Source organism: Musa acuminata, chromosome BXJ1-7 (assembly GCF_036884655.1).
Source record: "Musa acuminata AAA Group cultivar baxijiao chromosome BXJ1-7, Cavendish_Baxijiao_AAA, whole genome shotgun sequence".
Taxonomy (NCBI): domain Eukaryota; kingdom Viridiplantae; phylum Streptophyta; class Magnoliopsida; order Zingiberales; family Musaceae; genus Musa; species Musa acuminata.
Window position 1 is genome coordinate 8,527,635 of NC_088333.1, and position 23,133 is coordinate 8,550,767.

Consider the following 23,133-nt stretch of genomic DNA (forward strand, 5'->3'; position numbering starts at 1 on the left):
TAATTTGGTATCGTATGTTGTATGTCTGGTGTATTTTTCAAGTTAACAATTTATAAATGTCTCTACAGAAAGTTATGAAGTGGATAAAGAAGTTTTACCAAAGAGGAGATTATTAGTTTGATCCTAAGTAGAAATCAAATTGTTTGGATAATTTAGTTGTTTGAAGGAAAAGGAATTCAAGTATCACAATGTTTTTGGTCCTTAAAATTAGTATTTGATTGTTTTATAAATATTTTATTTATTTTATTTTTTTTATGAAGGAAGATATAAAAAATATATTGTTTTGGAGAAATGCAATCACAATAACAAAATCATAGTTTTTGGATAAATATAGAGGAAAAATATTTATAGTGGTTTTAAGATATTAATGGAGCAAAAATATCTCAGGTGTTGAAATAATATCTTTTTTATGTTTTATTATTCTCACATTCTAAACTATTTAAAAAATTTCTCGGGAGAATTTATCTAATCCTAGCTTGCTTAATATTCTTTTAAATCCAACCTATTGACTTCATTTTTCATCTCAATCCTAACTTAGCGTTGGAGAGATCAAGTCGGGCATCCACAGTCCTAGATTAAATTGAACTCACAAATATCACCAATAATTACACCGCCATCTTATGATCTTTATCTTTCATTTTCTTTGCAAATTGATAGGGAATATAAATCAACTAACCACTATCAGGCCAACACCCTCTTATCCATAACGATAGAAGCCCAAAAGATAGCTTAGGTTAATTATCGAGTTGTCGAGCTACCTTTCTTACATAATATTCATAGGAATATTCTTGAAATATTATAAGGCAATTTAGGTTGGTTCAAACCGACTTCCCTATGGACTCCCTATGGAATATTCATAAGAATATTCTTGAAATACCAAAAGATAATTCATTTTCGGTTATGAATCAACACTCCAAATATTTGTAAGAATATTCTTAAAATATTAGAAGACAATTCGACTCGGTTATAAATCAACTCCCCAATTAAATATTCATAAGAATATTCTTGAAATATCAAAAAGCAGTTCAGATCGATTATGTGCTAGTTATAGGTGCCCTATATGTCAATCACATGAGTGATGACACATGTGACATACTACATAATCTTTTTTGTTATTATTATTATTATTATTATTATTATTATTATTATTATTATATTTTCTCACTTTATATTGGATAATGAATATATTGTGATGTCTTTGGATTTGTGCAATGAGAGTTGAATCATGATGAAATCATGATAATAAGACCAATTCATCTATAGACACTGATCTTATCGAGATAACCGGATAGATCAGTGTACTATATACCTATCTATATGATGAAGACAATTAGTCTCATAGCTGCTTGTGTAGGGACACTAAGGATATAGTGCATGTGCTCATTGGAGAATGAGTTTAATGAACAATCTGTTTACTGAATGTTGCTTGGTTAATGATATCTCACAGTCAGACAATGATTCTGTAGTCTCAGTTGTGTGTTTGGTCCTTAAACTTAAGACACCATGAATGTCCTTAATGAGTACTTCACTCTTTGATATCAGATTTATAAGTCTAAGAGTTCTAGATATAGCAAAACTGGTCATCGAGGGTAGTAGCCAATCTTACGAGGGAAATTGGGTGTCAATAGAGGATCATCTACTCTCGATATCATGAGAGGAATATCTAATGCATTTTCACTCAAGCAAATTCTTGGCTAGGGTCGATCAGATCATGATGAATCGGATAAAGGTGAGATTTGGATTGTGAGAGGAGTTCTTCAGGAGAATCCGATTAGAGTGGGACTCGGATAGATTTCGTATGGGCTTGACAACATCATGCCCGGTATACAATCTCTGGGATATTAGATAAATGAGGGACTACAGATACATGGTAATTGAGAGCATACAAGTCTAATGGATTAGATTCCCTTATACCGTTTGAGACTATGACGTAGTGGCCTAGTACGAGTTGAGTGAATTATTATGGGAAAAATAATTCACTGAATCATAAAGAATTCTAGCAGGTGCAGTTCATAGCCAGCTCGGTATTTGGCCTAGAATGTCACACACATATATTGTGGATGACACGATGAATAGAGGATTGGATATGTAATATCCAATAAGCCCTTATTTTATTGAATCTATTGAGTGAAACTCAATAAGAACTTAGAGTGGATATTTGGATGGAGATCCAATTTTCATTAAACTAAAGATAATTAGATGGAGATCCATATCCAATATGCTAAAGTAATTGGATGAAAATTCAATACCCAATAGGGCAGGAGCTATTAGAGTTAAGTTGAGATGACTCTTTATAAATATGAGGGGGGGCAAAGAATCATGGGCTAGACTCTTTGGCCGCCTATCTCCTATTCTCCTCCCTCCCTTTCATCCCCTACTATCAACCCTATTTGGGGCATGAGAATAGCAAGAAGGGATGGCCCCTTCTTGTGCTTGCTACTACGTGGTGGTGCACGAAGGCAACGAAAGAATGCATCGCAAGAGGAGGTGTGTCGTTGCTTCATCCGTCGTGTGAATCACCACTAGAGAGGAGTTTGCGAGAGCTCCTTCATCCATGGATTGAGATATGCAAATTGGAGATATATGATCTCCCATAGGTGAGAATGTCTTGCACGTGTTGTGTTATGTAGTTTTCAATTTCATAAGTTTTTCGCTCTCAATTGTCGCACAAAGATTAGATATGATTCTTTTAGAAAATTTTTTATTTTATTTTATTTTTATGCATGTGGTGCTGTCTGAGATTTCCCAACATTATGAACCACTCTCTTGCAGAATATTCAGAGGAATATTTTAGGAAGGCTAGAAAGCAGTTCAGGTCAGTTATAAACAACCTTCCCTATAGGATCTTTACGAGATATTCCTCCTCCCAAAGGTTAGTCTAAAAATCATCATTACATTATTTCATTAAGCATGATTTCATAAGGTATTTTTAATCATAATTATTTTATTTGTTTATCATAAAACATGTAATTTTTAAAATCACTAGAAAGGTAAGCATGATCCAATTTTATTTTTGTATTTTTATTAAACATTATTAAGCATGTAATTTTTAAGAAAAATAACTAAACTAAATTAAAAATAACTCATGAAAAAACATCATGTAATTTCGAAATAAAATAAACGTATTTTGATTACCTCATTGTCGAAAGCCGTTAAGGCGTAGTTTGCCACCTCGCATTTGTTGATTTTCTCATCTTCCGAGGAGCTCGTTTCATCCCGAAGTGCATTCTTCTTTTTAAATTTGTTTTTATTTTTTGATTCTTGCTTTAAGTACTTTTTAAGTTTTATTGTGAGAAGTTCAAGTTCATCATCACTTGAGCTTTCGCTCGAGTGGTCTTCTTTTGTTCAATGTGTCAAATCCTTCCTATTCTTTGGAAGGTGGTTCTCAAGTTCAACATGTGTCATAAAACTCATTTCATAGGTCTTTAAAGACCCTATTAGTATTTCGAGTGGAAAACGGTTCAAATCCTTGGCATCTTGTATGGCCGTTATTTTAGAGTCCCAAGTTTTAGAAAGTGAGCGTAAAACTTTATTGACGAGTTCAAAATTCGAAAAACATTTGCCGAGAGCTTTTAAACCATTGACGACATCTATAAAACGAGTGTACATGTCAACAATAGTTTCGCTAGGCTTCATTTGAAAAAGTTTAAAATCATACATTAAAAAGTTGATTGTCGAATCTTTAACTTTGCTAGTGCCTTTACGTGTGATTTCGAGAGTACGCTATATGTCAAAAGTCGTTTCGCACATAGAAACCCGATTAAACTCAGTTTTATCTAAGGCGTAAAACAAGGCATTCATAACCTTTGCATTAGAGAAAAACTCTTCTCCAAATCATTTCAATGGTTCATTAGAAGAGAAGACATTTGAAAACCAAATTCGACTATATACCATAAATCGAGATTCAATGAAAGCAAGAAAATTCTCATTCGAGTTTTTCAATAAGTGTAGTCCGTCCCATTGAAAAAGTGAGGGCGAATGAGAAAGTGACCCTCTTGAAAGCCGAAAAGAGCCATTTCTCTTTGGGTGTTAAACCAAATGAGAAAATGAGGCTCTGATACCAATTGTGAGGAAAGGGGTCGGCACTAAGGAGGGGGGGTGGGGGGGGGGTTGAATTAGTGCAGCAATAAAATCACGTCAGTTTCAGAAAATTCTTTCGTACGATAAAAACCAATTTCGGAAACTTAACTTGAAACACGTGTTCGTAAATGTATTGAAGGAAGTAAGCAAGTAAAATGGTTTGCAGTAAAGTAAATGACAACAATAGAAATGCAAACCAGAGAACACGCCAATTTTATAGTGGTTCGATCATCGTGACCTACATCCACTTTGCTGATTCCTCTTCCATTGAGGCCACCGGCATCCACTATCAATCTTCCGTTAATAGACAAAGATCAACCTCCTTCTTACACCCCTCTTCTCCTTTTACTGGGTTTACGAGACAACCCTTACAAGCACTCACTCCTCTCAGAAACTATTCTAACACTTAGACTAGAGCAGGATTCTCACAAGAGATTTATATATTATTTTTTTCCCTTTTTAAATTCTCTGTGCTTGTGTATTTTAACCAGGGATGAGAGGGGCATTTATAGGCCTCAAGTTGATTCAAACTTGGAGCCTAAAAACATCTCATCCCTGGTTTCCTAGGTCCGGACGGTACCACCGCTTATGTTAGTCTGACACTGACACTGCGTTGGGCGGTACCACCGTCCAGTCTAGCGGTACCACCGATTGGCTCCCTACCATTGGGCGGTACCACCGCTTGGCACCCTGCCAGGAGAGGTACCATCACCCAAACTGGCGGTACCACCGCTTGGCACCCTGCTAGGAGCGGTTCCACCGCCCAGACTGGCGGTACCACCGCTTGACATAGTCTCGGAGATTGTGCCACGACGGTGTCACCTCTTGGGGCACTGTTTGGGCCTTTCATTGGGCCCAACACAATCCTTACATAGGCCCAACTAGCCCTAGTTAGGTTAGCCCAAATCCAAATCCAATTACGTGCTAGCTACGATTCCTAAGACATATCTAAGCTAACAAGTCCGTAAATCTAGTTTCTTCCGGCGATCTTCCGGCGAACTTCCGACGATCTCTCGGCAATGTTCCAACGGACTCCCGACAAGCTCCTGGACTTCACGACGATCTTCTTAATGAGTTCCAACAAGCTTCTCTGGCAAGCTCTGAGACTTCTCGGCTAGTTCCTGTAGAACTTCCGATGAACGTCTAGACTTCCGACGAACTCTCGAACTCCCAACGAATTCGCGTTCTTGACTCCGGGACTTTATTTTTCTTTATGTCTTGCTATCGTAGTTAATCCTATGCATGTAAAAATACACTTCGATCTAGGCAATTAATACTATGCATTAATCATGTTGTCCAGCATGTCATTGGTCCCTCGACGCTTCATCCGATTCTTCGGTGCATCGTCCTCTCTTGCGGCCTATTACCCAATCGGCCAGTTGACTCCGCAACTCCGATATCCTTGGCGCAATATCCGCTTTTCTTAGCCCAAAGCTTTTTGTCGATACGTCGACCGATCCTCCGGCTTTACATCCAATCTTCTAACATATTCCATCGACCCAACATGATTCTTCCTGCTTTAATTGTCTCATCCTGATCGAAGCATCCTGTGTCACTTAAAATGTAGATTAAATCATAAACACTCATCAATTGGTTTCATCATCAAAATCTAAGATTCAACAATAATTTTCAACTCAGCCCACTAAAATATGACAGGTCATGAGCATATTCTTTGGATAAAGTTACAATTGTTTCAAGGTGTTTTTCTTCATGACCAAGGAATACATTAAAGAATTTAGTTACCAACTGTAAAATACTTAATTTCGAAATTCCCTATGCATGAAGGGTTGTTTCATTCACTAGTACTTATTTTAGTATTTAGGGGTTAGAAAAAATTTTAGAAACTGATGATATTGGCAGAAGCTCTCTTGAAGTGCTCCCTTAAACTCTATATCTCTTGGATGCGTCCTTGAGTGGTGAGTCTTTTGTTTTTAGTTCTGTATCCTTGTCTATTATCCTTCGGGTGGTGATCTTTCTATATCCTTTTGTGATTTTAAACTTGGTGGTGAGTTTTCTTTTCGATCCTATCAGAGTTATATCGTGAGTTCGTTCCTTTCCTACTATCGGCTTTTTTCCGAAATCCATTCTGCATTACCCCCCGGTATCAACTCCACTCAAAAAAAGAAACAAATCCAAGTATTACCATTTTCACCGTGATTACGACCATGATATGGAAGATTATTATGTTACTAAGGAACAGATTAATGATCTCATATGACTAGGGCACCTTAGGCGGTTCATCTGAAGACGTCGGGAGCCATCACCCCAACCTCAAGGGCTGGTCGAAAGACAAATCGACATTATCGTCAATGGTCCGACCTTAGGAGTCAACACCATGGGTCGTAAAGCTTACGCCCGAGCCATCATTGGCAAGCACCCTAAGGCGACTAGGAAATAACTTTAAAAGAAAAAGAAATGGAATGCCTCGACCGAAACCACGATAATGCCTTAGTAGTCTCCGTAAGGATGGTCAGCACCCACATAAAATGGGTCATGATCGATACAAGCAACTCAATCTCCCCCCTCGAGATCATAAACCTACACATCACATTTAGAGATGAACTATATTCAAAGACAATTATAACCAAGTTCATGGTAATTAACATCCCCTCAACATACAATATCATCGTAGATCAACTTACATTAAACAAACTACAAGCAATCGTGTCAACCTATCACATGATGATGAAATTCCCAACCAGCACCAACGTTGATGAATTAAGGAGCAATCTAAGGGAGTCCCAATAGTGCTACCTCATAATAGTCTCCTTGCCTAAGAATGTTCGATCTGAGGAACCACCCGTGGACCCAAAAGATTTCACTAAGCCCCTTGATCGAAATTGATGAAACCATTGATTGAAACACCCCTAGATAAGGCTCACCCTAATCGGGTCGTTAAGATTAGCGTAATGTTGCCCAACGAGAAGCGAGTACAACTTATTAATTTTCTTAAGAAGAACATCGAGATGTTCCCATGGTCATCAAGGGACATATCATAAATCAATCTAGATGTAGCTCAACTTCATTTGAACATATCTCTTAGAGCTCAACCAATCAAGCAAAGACCTCGCAAATTTGCTCCCGAACACTAACAGGCTATTAGCAATGAAATTAACAAACTATTAAGAGCATGGTTCATTACCAAGGAGCAATACTCGCAGTGGCTTACCAACGTTGCATTTGTCAAGAAGTCAAATGAAAATTGAAAGATGTGTGTTTACTCTATCGATGCCAATAAAGCATATCTAAATGACAACTATCCGCTCCCTCGGGTAGATCAATTGGTCAATGCCACCTCGGATCATGAGCTCCTCACCTTCATAGACACATTTTCTGGATATAACCACATAATAATGGTACTAGAAGATCGGGAACACACCTCCTTCAACACCCACTAAGGGACATATTGCTATAAAGTCATGTCAATTGAGTTGAAGAACACAGGAGCAACATACCAAAGATGATGACTAAGATCTTTAAGCATCAGATCGGGAGAAATGTTAAAGTATATATAGATGATATGATAGTCAAAAGCAGAATGATTGACTCACTTTACAAACCTGGTAGAGACTTTTCAAATTCTAAAGAGATACAACATGCGTCTCAATATGACCAAGTGCACTTTCGAAGTCAGCTAAGAAAAGTTTCTTGGGTTCATTGTATATCAGAGAAAGATAGACACAAACCATAAAAAAGTATAAGACATACTAAAAATGCACTCGCCTCAGTCAGTAAAAGAAGTTCAACGACTAACGGGGCAAATAGTAGCCTTGAGCCAATTTTTATCCCGATCTGATGATAAATGCTAACCCTTTTTTCTTAGCCCTTAAGAACCCAAAAGGTTTTTTTAGGACCTTGGAATGCCAAGAGGCTATTGAGAAATTAAAGTATCATCTCGCCCAACTACGATAGTTGACCTCTACCTCGGGAGAGATTCTCAGTCTCTATTTTGTCGTTACTGACCTGGTCGTCAGCTCCGTACTAGTCCAAGATAATGCAGGGAGTCAAAGGCTCATCTACTATGCTAATCACATCCTAAATTGACCCGAGAAATGATACCCACATATAGAGTGACTAGCATTTGCACTAGTACTCAAGGCGAGAAAGCTCTATCCTTACTTTCAAGCGCACATCATATAGGTTATTACCGACCAACTACTCTATTTGGTTCTACCTCGATTCAACTAACCAGACTAGTGATGAGTGAGTTCAACATACAATATACGCCAAGAACTACCATAAAAGTCTAGGCCATGGCAGATTTTATTTTAGAGTCGCCTCCCCCACCTGAAGATGACAGCCATATTCCTACGGTGTGGATATTATTTATTGATGGTTTAGCCACCTTGGAGACCGGCGGTGCCGACATCATCTTAAATCGCTCAAACCAGCATATGTATAAGCAAGCCCTTAGATTTGAATTCAAAATATATAACAACGAGGTCAAATATGAGGCACTCCTCTCAGGATTCTAGCTCGCACAAGAACTTTAGGTCCAAGAACTAATGATGTTTAGTCACTCATAACTAGTCATTAGGGAGGTTATGAAGCCCGAGATGCAATCATAGTGAAAATACCTTATTAAGGCATAGAAATTAACTCATAACTGATCCTAACTCAGTGTGCTCTGAATACTACATAAAAAAAATACTCTAGCAGATACACTCACCCAATTAGTGTCTTCCCAAACTCCCAAGCAAAGTTGTTCGTGGGTCAAAACATTATCAACCCAAACCATCAAGAAGCTCGACATAGTTATGGTTAGAGAGGAATTAAGTTGGATGGATGAGATCCTATGTTACAAGAAAGATGGCACACTGTCAACCGACCCCGCAACAGCCTAAAGAGTCAAGTACCATCAGGTATGGTATTGTCTAATCAATAGTCGACTATGTCATAGGTCTTTCAGTCTCACTCCTCATATGCTTAACCCCTCACAAGGCCACGAGGGTGATTACTAAGATTCATGAGGATATCTATGAAGAACACATTAACGGATAAACTCTTCCTTCAAGGTGCTTGGGCAAGGGTTCTACTAGCCAATACTATGCAAGGAAACAATTGCTCGTGCCCAAAAGTGTCACAGGTGCTAGGAATTTGCTCATATACCATGATATTGGTAGTCCCCTTGAGTCCAATCGATTGTACATTGTCATTTGCTCAACGGGGCATAAGCCTTCTTGTGCCCTTCGCACCCACTTCCAGTTAACGAAGATTCTTCATCGTAAGAGTCGATTACTTCACAAAGTGGGTGGAAGTCGAGTTGTTAGCATCAATAACTGAGAAACATGTCGAGGGGTTTGTATGGAAGAACATTATCACCCACTCTAGGATACCAAAGGCCCTCGTCACGGACAACGAACTCAGTTCAACAACTCGAAATTTAGGGAGCTCTGCCAATCATACAAAATTCAACTAAGATTCAGCTTGGTAACCCACCCCCAAACCAACGATCTTATTGAAGTCACCAACCGATATATCCTCAAAAATCTTAAAAAGTGAGTCATCGAATCAAAGGGTACTTGGGTAGACTAGTTATCAAGCATCCTATGGGCTTCCCGAACGACATGTAAGACCATAGTGGGTGAATCATCCTTTTAATCTAGCATTTGGTACCGAGATCATTCTACCACCTAAGATAGTATTCCTGGCACCCCATGTCAAAAACTTCAACAAGGAAGCCTTCGAAGCAAGGCTTTAAGCTAGGCTTGATTTAATCAATGAGACCAGAGTAACTGCACATTTATGAATTTTGATATATAAGAAGGCAATGGCCAAGCTTTACAACAGAGGTATTTGCCCTTGGGGAATTCGACTAAGAGACTTGGTGCTATGCAAGGCTAATATAAGTAACCCGATGCGATCCCGAGAGAAGCTAGCATCAAAGTGGGAAGGAACATACCCAGTTAACAAAATCATCCAAGATGGAATATATCGTCTCGGAACAACAGAAGGTGGGATGTTACCAAGAACGTGATATATCTCCAACATAAAGAAGTTTTATCCTTAAGGTTCCCCTGGTTCGATCAAGGGACACTTTAAGTTCATAGAAAGTATATTTTTTATTTTCTAAAAAAAAGATTATGGTAGATAGATCGGGCCTTCACAAACAAATTTAGACACCGATCTACAAAAGGCAAAAGAACATATCGCAAAATGGTTCAACAGATTAAGCACCTGAGCGAGGTAGTGAGTCAGGTTATCGTCAAAAGTTACCTTATTTTTCATCTGGATGCCTTGGCCCTCAATGTAGTCGATGAATGGGTCCTCCTTGAACTCTAATCCCAAATACCACGTCTTAAAATGAGCTAAGACAATTAAGTATCCAAACTTATACGAGGTGACCCTCGACCTTTCCAACCCCTTTCTAAATCTCACAGAACCCTAAGATCCATGAGAGGAAAGGTCGCAACCCTTGACCTTTCCTAGAAATGCTCATCTCTCTCTTCCTCTCTTCTCCCTTCATTATTAAAATGCTAGTCGAGGAGAATATGAAAAGATACTCCTAGAGCCATTTGTGGGAATCCAACCCACGACTAAGTGGCGCCAATCGTGGAAAAGCATTCTTTCACTCCCCTCACGAAGTCACCTTTCGCAACCAAATTAAAGTACTTTTTTGGGATTATTATGACAAGATATATGAGTTAAGCAAACTTAACTCTTATAAGAAGAAATCCACTACGATGGTAAATTGGTCCATGAAGGCACTTGACGCATGAGTTAGGTAAACTCAACCCACGTAAGAAAAAATCTATTACAGTGGTAAATTGGGCCAAGAAGACGCCCAAGACGGGTGAGTTGGGCAAACTCAACCAATGTAAGAAGAAATATGCTATAACGGTAAATCAGGCCAGGAAGACACTCAAGATGCATGAGTTGGGCAAACCCGACCTGCGTAAGAAGAAATCTACTGCGATGGTAAATCATGTCAGGATGACACCCAAGACGTGTGAGTTGGGCAAACTTGACCCGTGTAAGAAGAAATCTATTATAATGGTATATTAGGCTAGGAAGGCACCCAAGACGTGTGAGTCGGGCAAACCCGACCCGCGTAAAAAGAAATCTGCTATGGTAGTAAATTGGGATAGGAAGGCGTCCAAAATGTGTGAATCGAGCAAACCCAACCCACATAAGAAGAAATTTGCTACGATCATAAATTAGACCAAGAAGGCACCTAAGACACGTGAGTCGAGCAAACTCGATTCATGTAAGAAGAAATCTACTACGATGGTAAATCGAGCAAACCCAACCCACATAAGAAGAAATCCACTACGATCAAAAATTAGACTAAGAAAGTGCCCAAGACGCGTGAGTCGAGCAAACTCGATTCATGTAAGAAGAAATCTACTACGATGATAAATCGAGCCAGGAAGACATCCAAGACACATGAGTCGAGCAAACTCGACCTACGTAAGAAGAAACCAACTGACGCGACAATGGACATAAGAATTCTATTATCTGGTCGGTTACAAATTGGCTCCCCTACAAAATATTCATAGGAATATTCCTGAAATACCATAAGGTAGTTTGGGTCGATTATGAATCGACTCTCGTACGAAATATTCTCGGAATACCAGAAGGCAATTAGAGTCGATTACAAATTGACTCCCCTACGAAATATTTACAGAAAGAACATAATTCGAGTATGTTACAAATTGCCTTCCTTATAGAATCTTTACGAGATATTCTTCCTTCTCTATAAAAATATATCCTTAGCTCTAGATTAAAGGAGGAGAAAAAAAAAAAAAAGTAGAACTCGATAGTAACTTAGGATCGACTCAGGAGATCTCTCGACCTCGGTTTTTACATAGAAAATGAGTCTAAAAAAATCATACTCTACCCTGGATGATTTCTCGTATATGGATCAGGATTATATAGTGTTGACATAGAAGTCAACTATATTTTCCCCCAACATATACTGTCCTAATCTTCATCCATTTTGTACCGTTTCATTTGACGTTGAACCATACCATCCCATGGCCATACCGAGTTAAACGGATCGGATTCTTCTTGTCGGAAGAAATTAACTCGGTATTTGCATCACGTGATGTATCGAGTTAAGCGGATCGGGTTCTTCTTCTTGTCGGACTAACCCGATCATTCCATTGCTAATGCTACTGCCACGTCGCAACAAAGCCGGGTCGGGAGAACCGGACGCCCACTGCTTCTTCGCTGAGGACGCCGCACGAAGCGGACCTCCGCTTGCTCGCTTCGACCCCTTCGCCCCTTTAAATACCCATCGGCTATCGATAGAGAAGAAACAGAGGAGCGGAGAAGAAGACGGACAGACCGATAGCCTTCTTCTCCCTCTTCTCACTCCATCTAATCGTCTACGGCCCCTTTTGGTACTCGTTTCTTTCTCCATGACACAAACGCGTTCTGCATATATCCTTTCTTCATCACATAACTCTGTTGCTGACACAGGAGCTCCTCTTAGTAAACGATGGCAGAGGGTGAGGACATCCAACCTCTGGTGTGCGACAATGGAACTGGGATGGTTAAGGTACCAACCAACACGATCATACGTTTGATTCACAGCCATGATTTCTAGGAACTCAAACCTCTCTCTCTCTCTCTCTCTCTCTCTCTCTCTCTCTCTCTCTCTCTCTCTCTCTCTCTCTCTCTCTCTGTGCGCGCGTGTGTGTTTATAGGCTGGGTTCGCCGGAGATGATGCTCCAAGAGCCGTCTTCCCGAGCATCGTCGGCCGCCCCCGCCACACCGGCGTGATGGTCGGCATGGGGCAGAAGGACGCCTACGTCGGGGACGAGGCTCAATCCAAGAGAGGCATATTGACGCTCAAGTACCCCATCGAGCACGGCATCGTCAACAACTGGGACGACATGGAGAAGATATGGCATCACACCTTCTACAACGAGCTCCGCATCGCTCCCGAAGAGCACCCCGTCCTCCTCACCGAGGCCCCCCTCAACCCTAAAGCCAACCGCGAGAAGATGACCCAGATCATGTTCGAGACCTTCAATGCTCCCGCCATGTACGTCGCCATCCAAGCCGTCCTCTCCCTCTACGCCAGTGGACGCACAACAGGTACGTCCGTCGTTGCATGCACTGCGTTTGCCCTCGCGTTGCACTAGGATGACGGGAGCAGCGGTGCGGCGCAGGGATTGTGCTGGATTCCGGTGATGGCGTTAGCCACACCGTCCCGATCTACGAAGGCTACGCCCTCCCGCACGCGATCCTTCGGCTGGACTTGGCAGGCCGCGACCTGACCGACCACCTCATGAAGATCCTGACGGAGCGCGGCTACTCCTTCACCACCACCGCGGAGCGCGAGATCGTGAGGGACATGAAGGAGAAGCTGGCGTACATCGCCCTCGACTACGAGCAGGAGATGGAGGCCGCCAAGACCCCCGCGGCGGTGGAGAAGACCTACGAGCTCCCCGACGGGCAGGTGATCACCATCGGCGCCGAGCGGTTCCGCTGCCCGGAGGTGCTCTTCCAGCCGTCCCTGATCGGGATGGAAGCCGCCGGCATCCACGAGACGACCTACAACTCCATCATGAAGTGCGACGTGGACATCAGGAAGGACCTGTACGGGAACATCGTCCTCAGCGGCGGGACCACCATGTTCACCGGCATCGGCGACAGGATGAGCAAGGAGATCACGGCGTTGGCGCCCAGCAGCATGAAGATAAAGGTGGTGGCTCCGCCGGAGAGGAAGTACAGCGTTTGGATCGGAGGCTCCATCCTGGCATCGCTCAGCACTTTCCAACAGGTCATCCATCGATCCATCTCTCTCTCTCTCTCTCCTAATCCAACATTTCATTCTCGGATAGAACTGCTCATCACAGTCCAAACTTGGTTGCAGATGTGGATTGCCAAGGCCGAGTACGATGAGTCTGGTCCATCCATCGTGCACAGGAAATGCTTCTGATTTCTCCCAACTAGGAAACAAGGCATCGACAATGTGTTGTGTAGTTGGTGTGAAGCTTTGAGTTGGCATATAATTCACCACAGACACTTACTGCCAAACCTACTACTCTCTTGTTGAGCTTAACGCCATTGCTCCCGCATGCTTCAACCCACCCCGAAAAGAAGTCTTGTTTCATTAGCTACGTGTTGGTTTGCTTTGGTCGGCCCTTATCGTTGATATATATGTTAATCTCGACTAGTATGACTCAGATTCATTGTTAGTTAATAGAAATCAAACATAATAGAGTAAAAAAAATTAAAAATATATATTATATTAACAATCGAAAAAATTGAGTAACAAATAGTGATTGATGATTGATTCTATAATGATGCATTCTCTATTGCAGAAACTTCTTTCTCTCTCCAAATGCTATTGGTCGCAGGTGTCCACTTGCCCCCTTATAAAAACTTATCTGTCTGGCTTGCATTGGCCACCCTCCCCATCTCTATACAGCCTCCTTTGTCTCAGCTCCTGCTACCGAGCATGTGTAGCTCTTCCCTGTCGGCCATGGCCAGTCACGGCATCAGTTGCAGGATCATGGCTGTGGCTCTCGTTCTCTCCCTCGTTTGTTCTTCTCTCATCGTTTCTTCCACTGCGGAGCTGCAGAAGCTGGAGCACTCGATCAAGGCCGATGGATCTCTGAGCCTTCTGGTCGTCGGCGACTGGGGCAGAAAAGGAGCCTACAATCAAACACACGTGGCCGCGCAGGTTGGACTCGGCATGCGCGCATGCAGCTAAACCTTCTTCTTCCTCCTCATTCTCAGGAAGTGTATCGGTGACTATCTCCGTTTTAAGCACCGCTAATCTTTTGAAGCATTGTTAAGCTTTCCATGTGAACGATGATGGTATCGGTGGGTAGAGCATCGACTGTTCTTGGGAAAGAGGGGGGTGCATTGATTGCAGATGCATGTATGGCAGCGGTGACAGCTTAGACATAAATGGTGGAATGCCCCCCCCCCCCCCCCCCCCCCCCAGGCCCCAGCAATGGCAGATGGTGCCCCCAACATGTTTGGTGGTATCTTTTCTTCTTCCTTTCGAAGAAAGATCAAGTGGGCTAAGTTGATGAGCAAGTTGGGTTGTGAATCATTTCAGATCCCCTTTTTTTTATTTGGCTTTACTTGATGTTGATTGGAATATATTAATCCTCATGCCAACTGTGTGTTTGGATATGAACAGATGATTCTTTCAGTAGCAGCAGAGCATTTTGTTAGTCTATTCATATCCAAACATGGACTTGGCATGAGGATTAGCATATTCCATCATCAAGTAAACAACCCATATGAAAAATAGGATGAACAGGATAACAGTTCGTACTCTTCTTGAAAGATTAACCTGTTTACTTCTCCAAGCTCGGAACATCGATTGCTTGTTTCCCTCTGTTTCTTCTACGAACCTTCAACTGCAACGCAACTCACAAACTTGATGTGATTGTAGATGGGAAAGATCGGAAAGGAGCTAAACATAGACTTTGTCGTATCCACTGGCGACAACTTCTACGAGAATGGCTTGACAGGAATCACTGACGAGGCATTTGAGGACTCGTTCACCAACATCTACACTGCAGAGAGCTTGCAGAAACAATGGTACAGTGGTACGTTTCTTCTTCACGGATGAAGAATGTGCCAACACAAAGGTGCCAATTAATCTATCTGATCGAGTGGCTTTGATTCTCTCTCTCTCTCTCTCTAGTTTTGGGGAATCATGACTACAGGGGAGATGTGTTGGCACAGTTGAGCCCTGTGCTGCAAGGTGTTGATAGCAGATGGCTGTGCTTGAGGTCTTTCGTCCTTAATGCAGGTGAAGATGATCCTCATCTTGGCTTGGCAAACGGTCTTCAAGCTGTATTAAGTGATTTCACCATTTGTTTCTGCCTTGTTTGTGCTAGAAATTGTGGACTTCTTCTTTGTGGACACGACTCCCTTTGTTGACCATTACTGGATCAATTCCGAGGGTCATCACTATGACTGGAGAGAAGTCACTCCACGCCAAACCTATATCTCAAGTCTTCTAAAGGTATTATTTTGTTTTTTTATCTAATCGCGACTAACCTATTAACATTTTAAGTTACGTCTAAACCACTAACTCAAAATGCTTTGATTTAATTCAAACTAATACGTCATGATGTAATAATCTCTGGCCGTATTTATAGGTAGTTTTTTCCTACTTTAACCCTTTACAATGTCACTGATTCTGATATCTATTGGATAACATTTCCATTAACTTGTAAGTCAATTCGTATCTTTGCCCTAGACAAGGGTTGTTATATTTCATCTGATGCAAGTTCAAAAGGATCCATACAATATGGTGGTGAAGAACACTGCTGAACTGTGTGATCTTATGATTAGGATTTGGATTCAGCACTGGAAGCATCAAGGGCAACATGGAAGGTTGTAGTTGGACACCACACCATAAGAAGTGTCAGCATTCATGGAGACACAAAGGAGCTGCAAACTTCACTTCTCCCAGTTCTTAAGGTAATTTACTTCCAAGTCTTTGGTAGAGAAGGAAAAAGGTTGAATCGAATTCTACTGATACTTCAACCCTCTCAGACTCATGGAGTTGACCTCTATCTCAATGGGCATGACCATTGCCTAGAACACATTAGCAGCAATGACAGGTACAGATCTAATGTCTCCTTGCAAGCATGATGAATTGTTTGAAGAGATGTGACAGTCTTCATATCACTCACTGGCAGTCCAATCCAATACCTAACCAGTGGAGGAGGCTCAAAGTCATGGAGGGGTGTCTTCAATCCGAGCTCGGACAAGCTTAGATTCTTCTATGATGGCCAAGGGTTCATGTCCCTGCAGCTGACCAAGACAGCGGCTGATGTGGTGTTCTATGATGCATTTGGCAGTGTTCTTCACAGATGGAGAGTGACCAAAGAGCTTCACAGCTCAATCTAGGAGGAAGAAAGACTGCGGCATGATCCTTAAAGCTATTATCAAGATGATTTCTTAGTGGTTATTAGCCAATTGTGTGTTGTTTCTTGAGATCCTGAAACTAAGCGATTCTATCATTGCTCTAATTCTTCTTTCCCTCTATGTAGATTTCCATATGCGGGAAACACTTGTCTGAAGAGAAGGCAGATATGAAGGTAAGAGAAGGGACCAAGAATCTACAGCTCATAGAGATCCTGCCTGGATCTTGAAAATATTTATTAAGATATCAGACAAGACCTATATCCCATAGCAAAGTAACTAATCTTTAGATAACAATGTGCTATGCCCTCAAGCACTAGAACAAGGTCCTAAAAGCATACTTACATTTAGGTTTCCCCTTTGATCATATCATGATTCTGATGTTTCTCACAAGTCAGTCAATTCATACTTGTGGACTAATTATGAAGATTATTTCCGAACCAAGTTCTTCTTCAATTTGGCCTCTCCCCTTCCATCAAACATTTCCACGCTTTGAATAGAGCATCATCAAGCAGAATTCTTGAAAGTAACCACTGAACCCACTGCAAAAACACCCTCATTTTCTTCTTTTTTTGTGAACAAGAACCTCTCTTCGATCATTCCACAAATTGCATCAAAGAGGGTATCATCAAGAATGTCTCTTGGAACTAAACAAGAGACCATTGCAAGTTAATTTCTTGAAAAGAAATGCAAACATCCCCACGAGAAGTTCCAGATTATTTTCTATTCCATCAACAAGGAAGTCTAAAGATGACGACGGAAGAGAAAAAGAGGTTTTTTGTTTCACCAACGCATTATTCTCTCGATCCTTTTAACTCGAATCCACAATCATACTGCATAAAGATGACAAATTTGCGAAAACCCCACCAAAATATCGCGTAAAGGCACAAAAAGAAGGGATTTGGACAGAGGATTGGCATTATTTTCTTGAGCCACCTAACTCAGAGCCACAATCATATCGCATAAAGATGACAAATTTGCGAAAACCTTTTAACTCGAATCCACAATCATATTGCACAAAGATGACAAATTTGCGAAAACCTCACAAAAATATCGCGTGAAACAAGAAGAAGAAGAAAAAAGAACGGATTCGGACAGAGGATTGGCAACCGACCTCAGGGGTGGAAGAACCGAAGAAGATCGACGGCAGTCTGTGATGTGTTCTTGAGGGGAGGAAGGGGAGTCTGGCGGTAGCGATGGGAAGCCACGAGCACACGCGCCGCCGACAGTTGCCTCCTCTTTTTGAATAGGGTGATGAGGTGAAGGTGACGAGGAGAAGAGGGGCGAAGATTGGGCTTCCATGGGCTAAATTGGGCTTGCTTGGGCCCATCCATCCTCTTCATAGTGTGCATGAATAGCTTACCATGATTTGTATCAACAAAAATAAAAACATCCTCTGAATTAGCTCTATCTTTTCTTCATGGTCAAATTCTTTAGCTCCATAAAAAAAAAAACAAAAAAAAAAAACTTTTTTATCTCCTCAAGTTGCTCTATCAAAATGAACAATTTGTAGACTAAAATAATAATAATTATAAGCCACAACTAATAATTAGTAGGACCTTCTATGTCATTGTCATCATACCATCGAATAGTTTTCCTCTGCTTGCCATAAAAGTCAGAAACCATTGGCTAGCAGAGGTTTCTGAAACTGACTGAAAGAAGCACAAGGATTGTTTATCAGATGCTTGTGCTGTGGATGTCCAGGAGAAGAGAGACCACTGATTTCTAAGACTACATTCAACTATAAAATAATCATATAGTATATGTTGAAAGAGTTAATTATTTGTTCAGCAATGGAACTGATGATAAGTGACTCAGATTGTGTGAGATCATCAGAATCCTTTTGTTTATGGGTTCATCCCCATTTCTATGAATCCCCTGTTTGTCTTTGTCCTTTTAGAGGCATTGACAGGTTGCAATTAATGGAGTGTTGGAGCAGAACTGGATTATACTTGAAAGAGCAGGTTCATCTGGGGATTGTAGCTGATGAGTCTACTAGCTTTCTGGTAGTAGAGGCTTAAACATTGAGGACGAACAGGATTAGATGACACACTGAAATATAATTACCTTGATGTCATCACATCCATGATATCAGCAGTTAATCTACTCAAGAACAATACAGAACTGACTGTTTTCTCTTGGAAGGTAAGTAGAATTAAGATAATAAGGACTGGCATTATCTCTTGCTTCAGAGAAAAACTCAAGCCATGGACTGTGTTTGATGGAGCAGCAAAAATATGGAGCCAAATCACTATAGTGGTTGTCTGGTTGAAGGGAAAGAAAGAATTGGTGATTTGAGTGGTTCATAACTCAGCTCAATTATTTTCAGATATGCTACTATGGTTCATTAGGTGATTGAGTTTAATGATTTGTCAGAATCACACAGAGGAATATACAAGTTGGATAAGTATGCTAAAGAAATTTGGAGAAAAGATTGGAACTTAATGGCCTCCAAAAGATGCCTTCTCTATCAAAGGGAAACAAAATTGGAGGAGGAAAAAGTCATGGTTAATGCAAGTTTACCTAAACTTGCTCCTGAAAGGATAGCAAAAATCTGATAACCGAGACGACAAAGGTAAGATTCGATCGAACACCTTAATTATTTGAATTCGGTGATGATTCTGTGGGTGAGAAGTCTACGAGGTTGCAGTGGTGAAGAGTCTGCTGAGCATTGACAGTGAGAGCCATGGCGGAATGTTTTCTCCACTTTGTGCACTTTTTCTGCCCCACAAGCATACCTAAAGGAGTGTTGCATGTCTTGAATCAATGAAGCTTCCCATGCAGCAGCATCATCATCTTGTACTGGTCCAATCACCGCTGCCTTATCCACCCTTTCCAACTTGTCACACCCTCCATCTTTTTAGCTCTTCCAGGCTTACACACGCAGCTTCACCTCTCCATCTCTTCTCCTTGCCCACAACAAAGAGCAGGCGGTGAGTGAGCTTCTCTTCTTCCTCCCCTTCAGTTGTGTCATGTGGCCAAGACTGGTGGCGAGCAAGCTGCTCCACAGGTTGTCGAGCAGCAACTCTTCTGCTGCTGCAGACTTTCCCACCACCACCACCGCTACATCAAACTGGGACGAGATCATCAACTTACAAAGATCATGCGACGATGGAAAGGAAACACGAAATTACAAGTATGTTTCGGATCAATCGATCTCATCTTCCTTCTCAAGTACATGCTGGCTTTCGATCACTGATGGATGCGGATGCTTTCTCTCTTCTCTTTCCAAGGCTGTTTGCTAGTACTTGGAACGTCGGCGGCATGGCGCCACCATCGGATGGTCTGAACCTGGAGGATTGGTTGCACACAAGAAATGCGTCCTATGACATCTACGTTCTCGGGTAACCAATTCGCCAATTCGTTCGGCAACGTGCTTTCCTGCATTAGATGACATCGATCGTTCTCTTCGGAAGGTTCCAAGAGATCGTCCCCCTCAGTGCCAAGAATGTGTTCGGGCCGGAGAAGACCAGAGTCGCTGCAAAGTGGAACTCGCTCATCGGAGCAGCACTGAACAGGTCCTCCTCCTTCTCGGAAGGTCGACGAGAGGCCAAGATGGGGGAGCAGAGAGTGCATCCAGTCGGTGAAGGCACTGCACGAAACTTCCACTGCATCCTCAGCAAGCAGATGGTGGGAATCCTGGTCTCAGTCTGGGTGAGAGCCGACATCCGCCGCTGCATCCGCCATGCCGGCGTCTGCTGCGTTGGCTGCGGCCTCATGGGCTGCCTTGGGAACAAGGTGGGTTGCTCTGATCAATAGCATGGATCACGAAATCTGATGCAAAGATCCTACAGTTTCTGGAGATTCTTCTTCTCCTTCTTCAGGGTTCGATCTCGGTGAGATTCTGCTTGCACGAGACGAGCTTCTGCGTCGTGTGCTGCCATTTGGCTTCAGGAGGAAAAGAAGGAGACGAGCTGCACAGGAACTCAGACGCGATGGAGATCTTCTCCCGGACATGCTTCCTCCCTCATCCTTCACTTGATCTGCCCACGAAGATACTAGATCATGAGTAAGAACACCAACACGAATCCGTTCTGGCTAAGATTTCATCGACATCAGCGACGCAAGACTTACCACATCACTGTTTGACATTATGCAGTCGAGTCATTCTGCTCGGCGATTTGAACTACAGGGTCTCGTTGCCGGAGGCCACCACACTGTCATTGGTGGAACAGAAGAACTGGAACGTGTTGCTGGAGAAGGATCAGGTACAAAGAGCAGAGCACTGTTTCAGAGAGACGAGAACTCTGATACCATCATCGATATGTCTCAACTCTCTCTGAACATGCTGCAGCTAAGAACAGAGGTGTCCGTGGGCCGAGTCTTCGACGGCTGGCACGAAGGCGCCATTACCTTCTCCCCCACGTACAAGTACTACCCGAACTCCGACGAGTATTACGGGTGCATTCAGAGGAAGAAGGGAGAGAAGAGGCGCGTTCCAGCATGGTGAGGCCTGAAACTGATTCCCACGCAGACGGCAGCTCCAAGAACGCCTCATGATATCTGATGGTTTTGCAGGTGCGATCGGATCATCTGGCATGGGAATGGCATAAAGCAAAAACTGTACGAACGATGCGAATCGAAGCTCTCGGATCATCGTCCGGTGAGATCCATCTTCGGTGTAGAAGTTGAGGTGGTGACAAGCTTGACGTCTCTGACAAGCTTCTGACCGTATGACGGGTTTCGCCGGAAGCTAACAGGATCAGTGATTGGACTGTGTTTCAACCTTTTCTATTTGTATACCACTGATTGAGTATCTGATGATCACTTCTCTTCTACATGAGATGAACAGAGAACAAACCTATGCTCATTTCAGACAGATTTCTGAGTTCCATATGAAACGTATGCAAGCCAAGGAGATTTCATCTCAGAGACCAAACGTATACTCATTTCAGACACAGATTTCTGAGTTCCATATGAAACATATGCATGCCAAAGAGATTTCAACTCAGAGAACAAACGCATACTCGTTTCAGACACAGATTTCTGGGTTCCATAGGAAACATATGCATGCCAAAGAGATTTCGTCTCAGAGAAGACGATTGAGTTGGATCTTCTGATCCAGATACGTAGAAGCCACAAATTGGTCATCCATCTGACTAAAGGATCAGAACAACTATGCCCTGGTCAAAGCAAGGTAGCTTCCAATGACGAAGATGCTGTGTGTAATGAGGCCAAAGTTGATGGGGGACAAGAACAAGTTGGTGGACCCTATGACAAGAGTTTGGATGGCACCATTTGGGACAAGTCAACTCATATTAACTGGATGAAAGCTTGGGGAGAAAAGAGGAAGCCACAGTTGATTGAAAGAACATCAAATTATCTGCAAGTGCTACAATCTGAAGAAATTGACTGTAATTTTTGGAAAATGCACTAAGGAGCAACAGTTGACTGAAACTTTAAGAGGAAGCACTGTTTTTGCTAAAAGGAAAATAAACTCTGAATAATAGATATAACCCAACAAATTTCAGAATTTTGTTCAGTTATTTGAGCTGAGCTCAATCTAATTAAAGCATCGCTTATATAGTCTGAATAGGAGATTAGTCGTTAAACCATCGATTAGCTTACCGAATTTATCAACAAAAAATTAGAAGAAATAAGGGTTGACAAGTTACAAAAATATGGAGATGAACATATCTTCAATGACAAAAGAAATAAGAATATTTTATGATAAATTTGTCACTGTCTTAGTCATATACAATCAGCAAATATGTTTTCCTTCATAAAAATAACTTTTAGAAAAAAAAAATTGTAATAATAATTTCTAGTTTGAGAAGTGAATACTTTTTTCATACTAAAGAGCACCATAAATTTAGAAGCTCATGGATACTAGTGGATATTAGATAGGTATACTTAGTAAGTATGATTTGCAAGAACATGCATGAAGTTTAAGTGGATGAATATGGAATTATGTTACAGATACCACAAACCTCAAGGAATTTTAATTTAATGAAGATGGAAGAAGAAGAGCAACATGAAATGGATGTAAAGTATGAGATATAACAGCAATGAGGCAATTATGCACTCAGTACCCATAGTAAAAGAGTAATGACACTCATGATTAATTAATATTTGACTTCATCCTCAACTACATTTTTTATGGTCCAAATGATCCTCTATCTTTGGTTTCATAGAACTGATCTTTAAATACTCAAATAATTAAAAAAGAATTATTTTCTTTGCAATATCAGTTTTATCTAT

At 41.5% G+C, this 23,133-nt stretch overlaps 3 protein-coding genes and 2 long non-coding RNA genes across 6 annotated transcripts; 3 read left to right on the top strand and 2 right to left on the bottom strand.

Annotated features, from left to right (window-relative positions):
* The first annotated feature begins 12,291 nt into the window (after positions 1 to 12,291).
* LOC135678637 (actin-like) lies at positions 12,292 to 14,149 on the top strand. The gene is made up of 5 exons (XM_065191670.1): positions 12,292 to 12,425; positions 12,505 to 12,583; positions 12,732 to 13,125; positions 13,200 to 13,813; positions 13,907 to 14,149. Exons 2-5 carry the CDS (start codon positions 12,524 to 12,526, stop codon positions 13,970 to 13,972), a joined length of 1,134 nt encoding a protein of 377 aa, XP_065047742.1. The 5' UTR covers positions 12,292 to 12,425; positions 12,505 to 12,523; the 3' UTR covers positions 13,973 to 14,149.
* Positions 14,150 to 14,455: 306 nt separating this feature from the next.
* Positions 14,456 to 17,388, top strand: LOC103991390 (purple acid phosphatase 17). 2 transcript variants are annotated; one of them, XR_010515036.1, is made up of 8 exons: positions 14,456 to 14,719; positions 15,446 to 15,602; positions 15,701 to 15,808; positions 15,897 to 16,024; positions 16,357 to 16,485; positions 16,561 to 16,628; positions 16,707 to 16,974; positions 17,061 to 17,388. XR_010515036.1 is itself a non-coding variant. In XM_009410830.3 (7 exons), exons 1-7 carry the CDS (start codon positions 14,495 to 14,497, stop codon positions 16,915 to 16,917), a joined length of 1,026 nt encoding a protein of 341 aa, XP_009409105.2. In that variant the 5' UTR covers positions 14,456 to 14,494; the 3' UTR covers positions 16,918 to 17,045. The 2 variants fall into 2 exon arrangements, 1 of the variants encoding a protein (XP_009409105.2); XM_009410830.3 differs by lacking the exon at positions 17,061 to 17,388 and having other exon boundaries at positions 16,707 to 17,045.
* LOC135678645 (uncharacterized) lies at positions 17,131 to 18,384 on the bottom strand. Its single transcript, XR_010515039.1, has 2 exons — positions 18,047 to 18,384; positions 17,131 to 17,579 (listed from the first exon to the last, which is right to left on the bottom strand). It is a non-coding gene; the product is annotated as an uncharacterized LOC135678645 (long non-coding RNA).
* Positions 18,385 to 19,373: 989 nt separating this feature from the next.
* On the bottom strand, positions 19,374 to 21,230 carry LOC135678644 (uncharacterized). The gene is made up of 2 exons (XR_010515038.1): positions 21,007 to 21,230; positions 19,374 to 20,915 (listed from the first exon to the last, which is right to left on the bottom strand). It is a non-coding gene; the product is annotated as an uncharacterized LOC135678644 (long non-coding RNA).
* On the top strand, positions 19,905 to 21,734 carry LOC135678635 (type IV inositol polyphosphate 5-phosphatase 9-like). The gene is made up of 7 exons (XM_065191669.1): positions 19,905 to 20,068; positions 20,166 to 20,276; positions 20,349 to 20,670; positions 20,757 to 20,941; positions 21,032 to 21,140; positions 21,227 to 21,378; positions 21,451 to 21,734. The coding sequence occupies exons 1-7, from the start codon at positions 19,905 to 19,907 to the stop codon at positions 21,599 to 21,601; spliced, it is 1,194 nt and encodes a 397-aa protein (XP_065047741.1). The 3' UTR covers positions 21,602 to 21,734.
* The last annotated feature ends 1,399 nt before the right edge of the window (positions 21,735 to 23,133 follow it).

What these genes read in the sequence shown, in the direction of transcription:
- LOC135678635 (XM_065191669.1), top strand. Translation starts at nt 19,905, where the DNA reads ATGTGGCCAAGACTGGTGGCGAGCAAGCTGCTCCACAGGTTGTCGAGC. An exon ending in ACGAAGATACTAGATCATGA is followed by an intron (nt 20,942 to 21,031) that starts GTAAGAACACCA and finishes GACATTATGCAG; the next exon opens with TCGAGTCATTCTGCTCGGCG. An exon ending in AAGAGGCGCGTTCCAGCATG is followed by an intron (nt 21,379 to 21,450) that starts GTGAGGCCTGAA and finishes ATGGTTTTGCAG; the next exon opens with GTGCGATCGGATCATCTGGC.
- LOC103991390 (XM_009410830.3), top strand. Translation starts at nt 14,495, where the DNA reads ATGTGTAGCTCTTCCCTGTCGGCCATGGCCAGTCACGGCATCAGTTGC. An exon ending in ATATCTCAAGTCTTCTAAAG is followed by an intron (nt 16,025 to 16,356) that starts GTATTATTTTGT and finishes TCTTATGATTAG; the next exon opens with GATTTGGATTCAGCACTGGA. An exon ending in CACATTAGCAGCAATGACAG is followed by an intron (nt 16,629 to 16,706) that starts GTACAGATCTAA and finishes ACTCACTGGCAG; the next exon opens with TCCAATCCAATACCTAACCA.
- LOC135678637 (XM_065191670.1), top strand. Translation starts at nt 12,524, where the DNA reads ATGGCAGAGGGTGAGGACATCCAACCTCTGGTGTGCGACAATGGAACT. An exon ending in CGCCAGTGGACGCACAACAG is followed by an intron (nt 13,126 to 13,199) that starts GTACGTCCGTCG and finishes GGTGCGGCGCAG; the next exon opens with GGATTGTGCTGGATTCCGGT. An exon ending in CGCTCAGCACTTTCCAACAG is followed by an intron (nt 13,814 to 13,906) that starts GTCATCCATCGA and finishes ACTTGGTTGCAG; the next exon opens with ATGTGGATTGCCAAGGCCGA.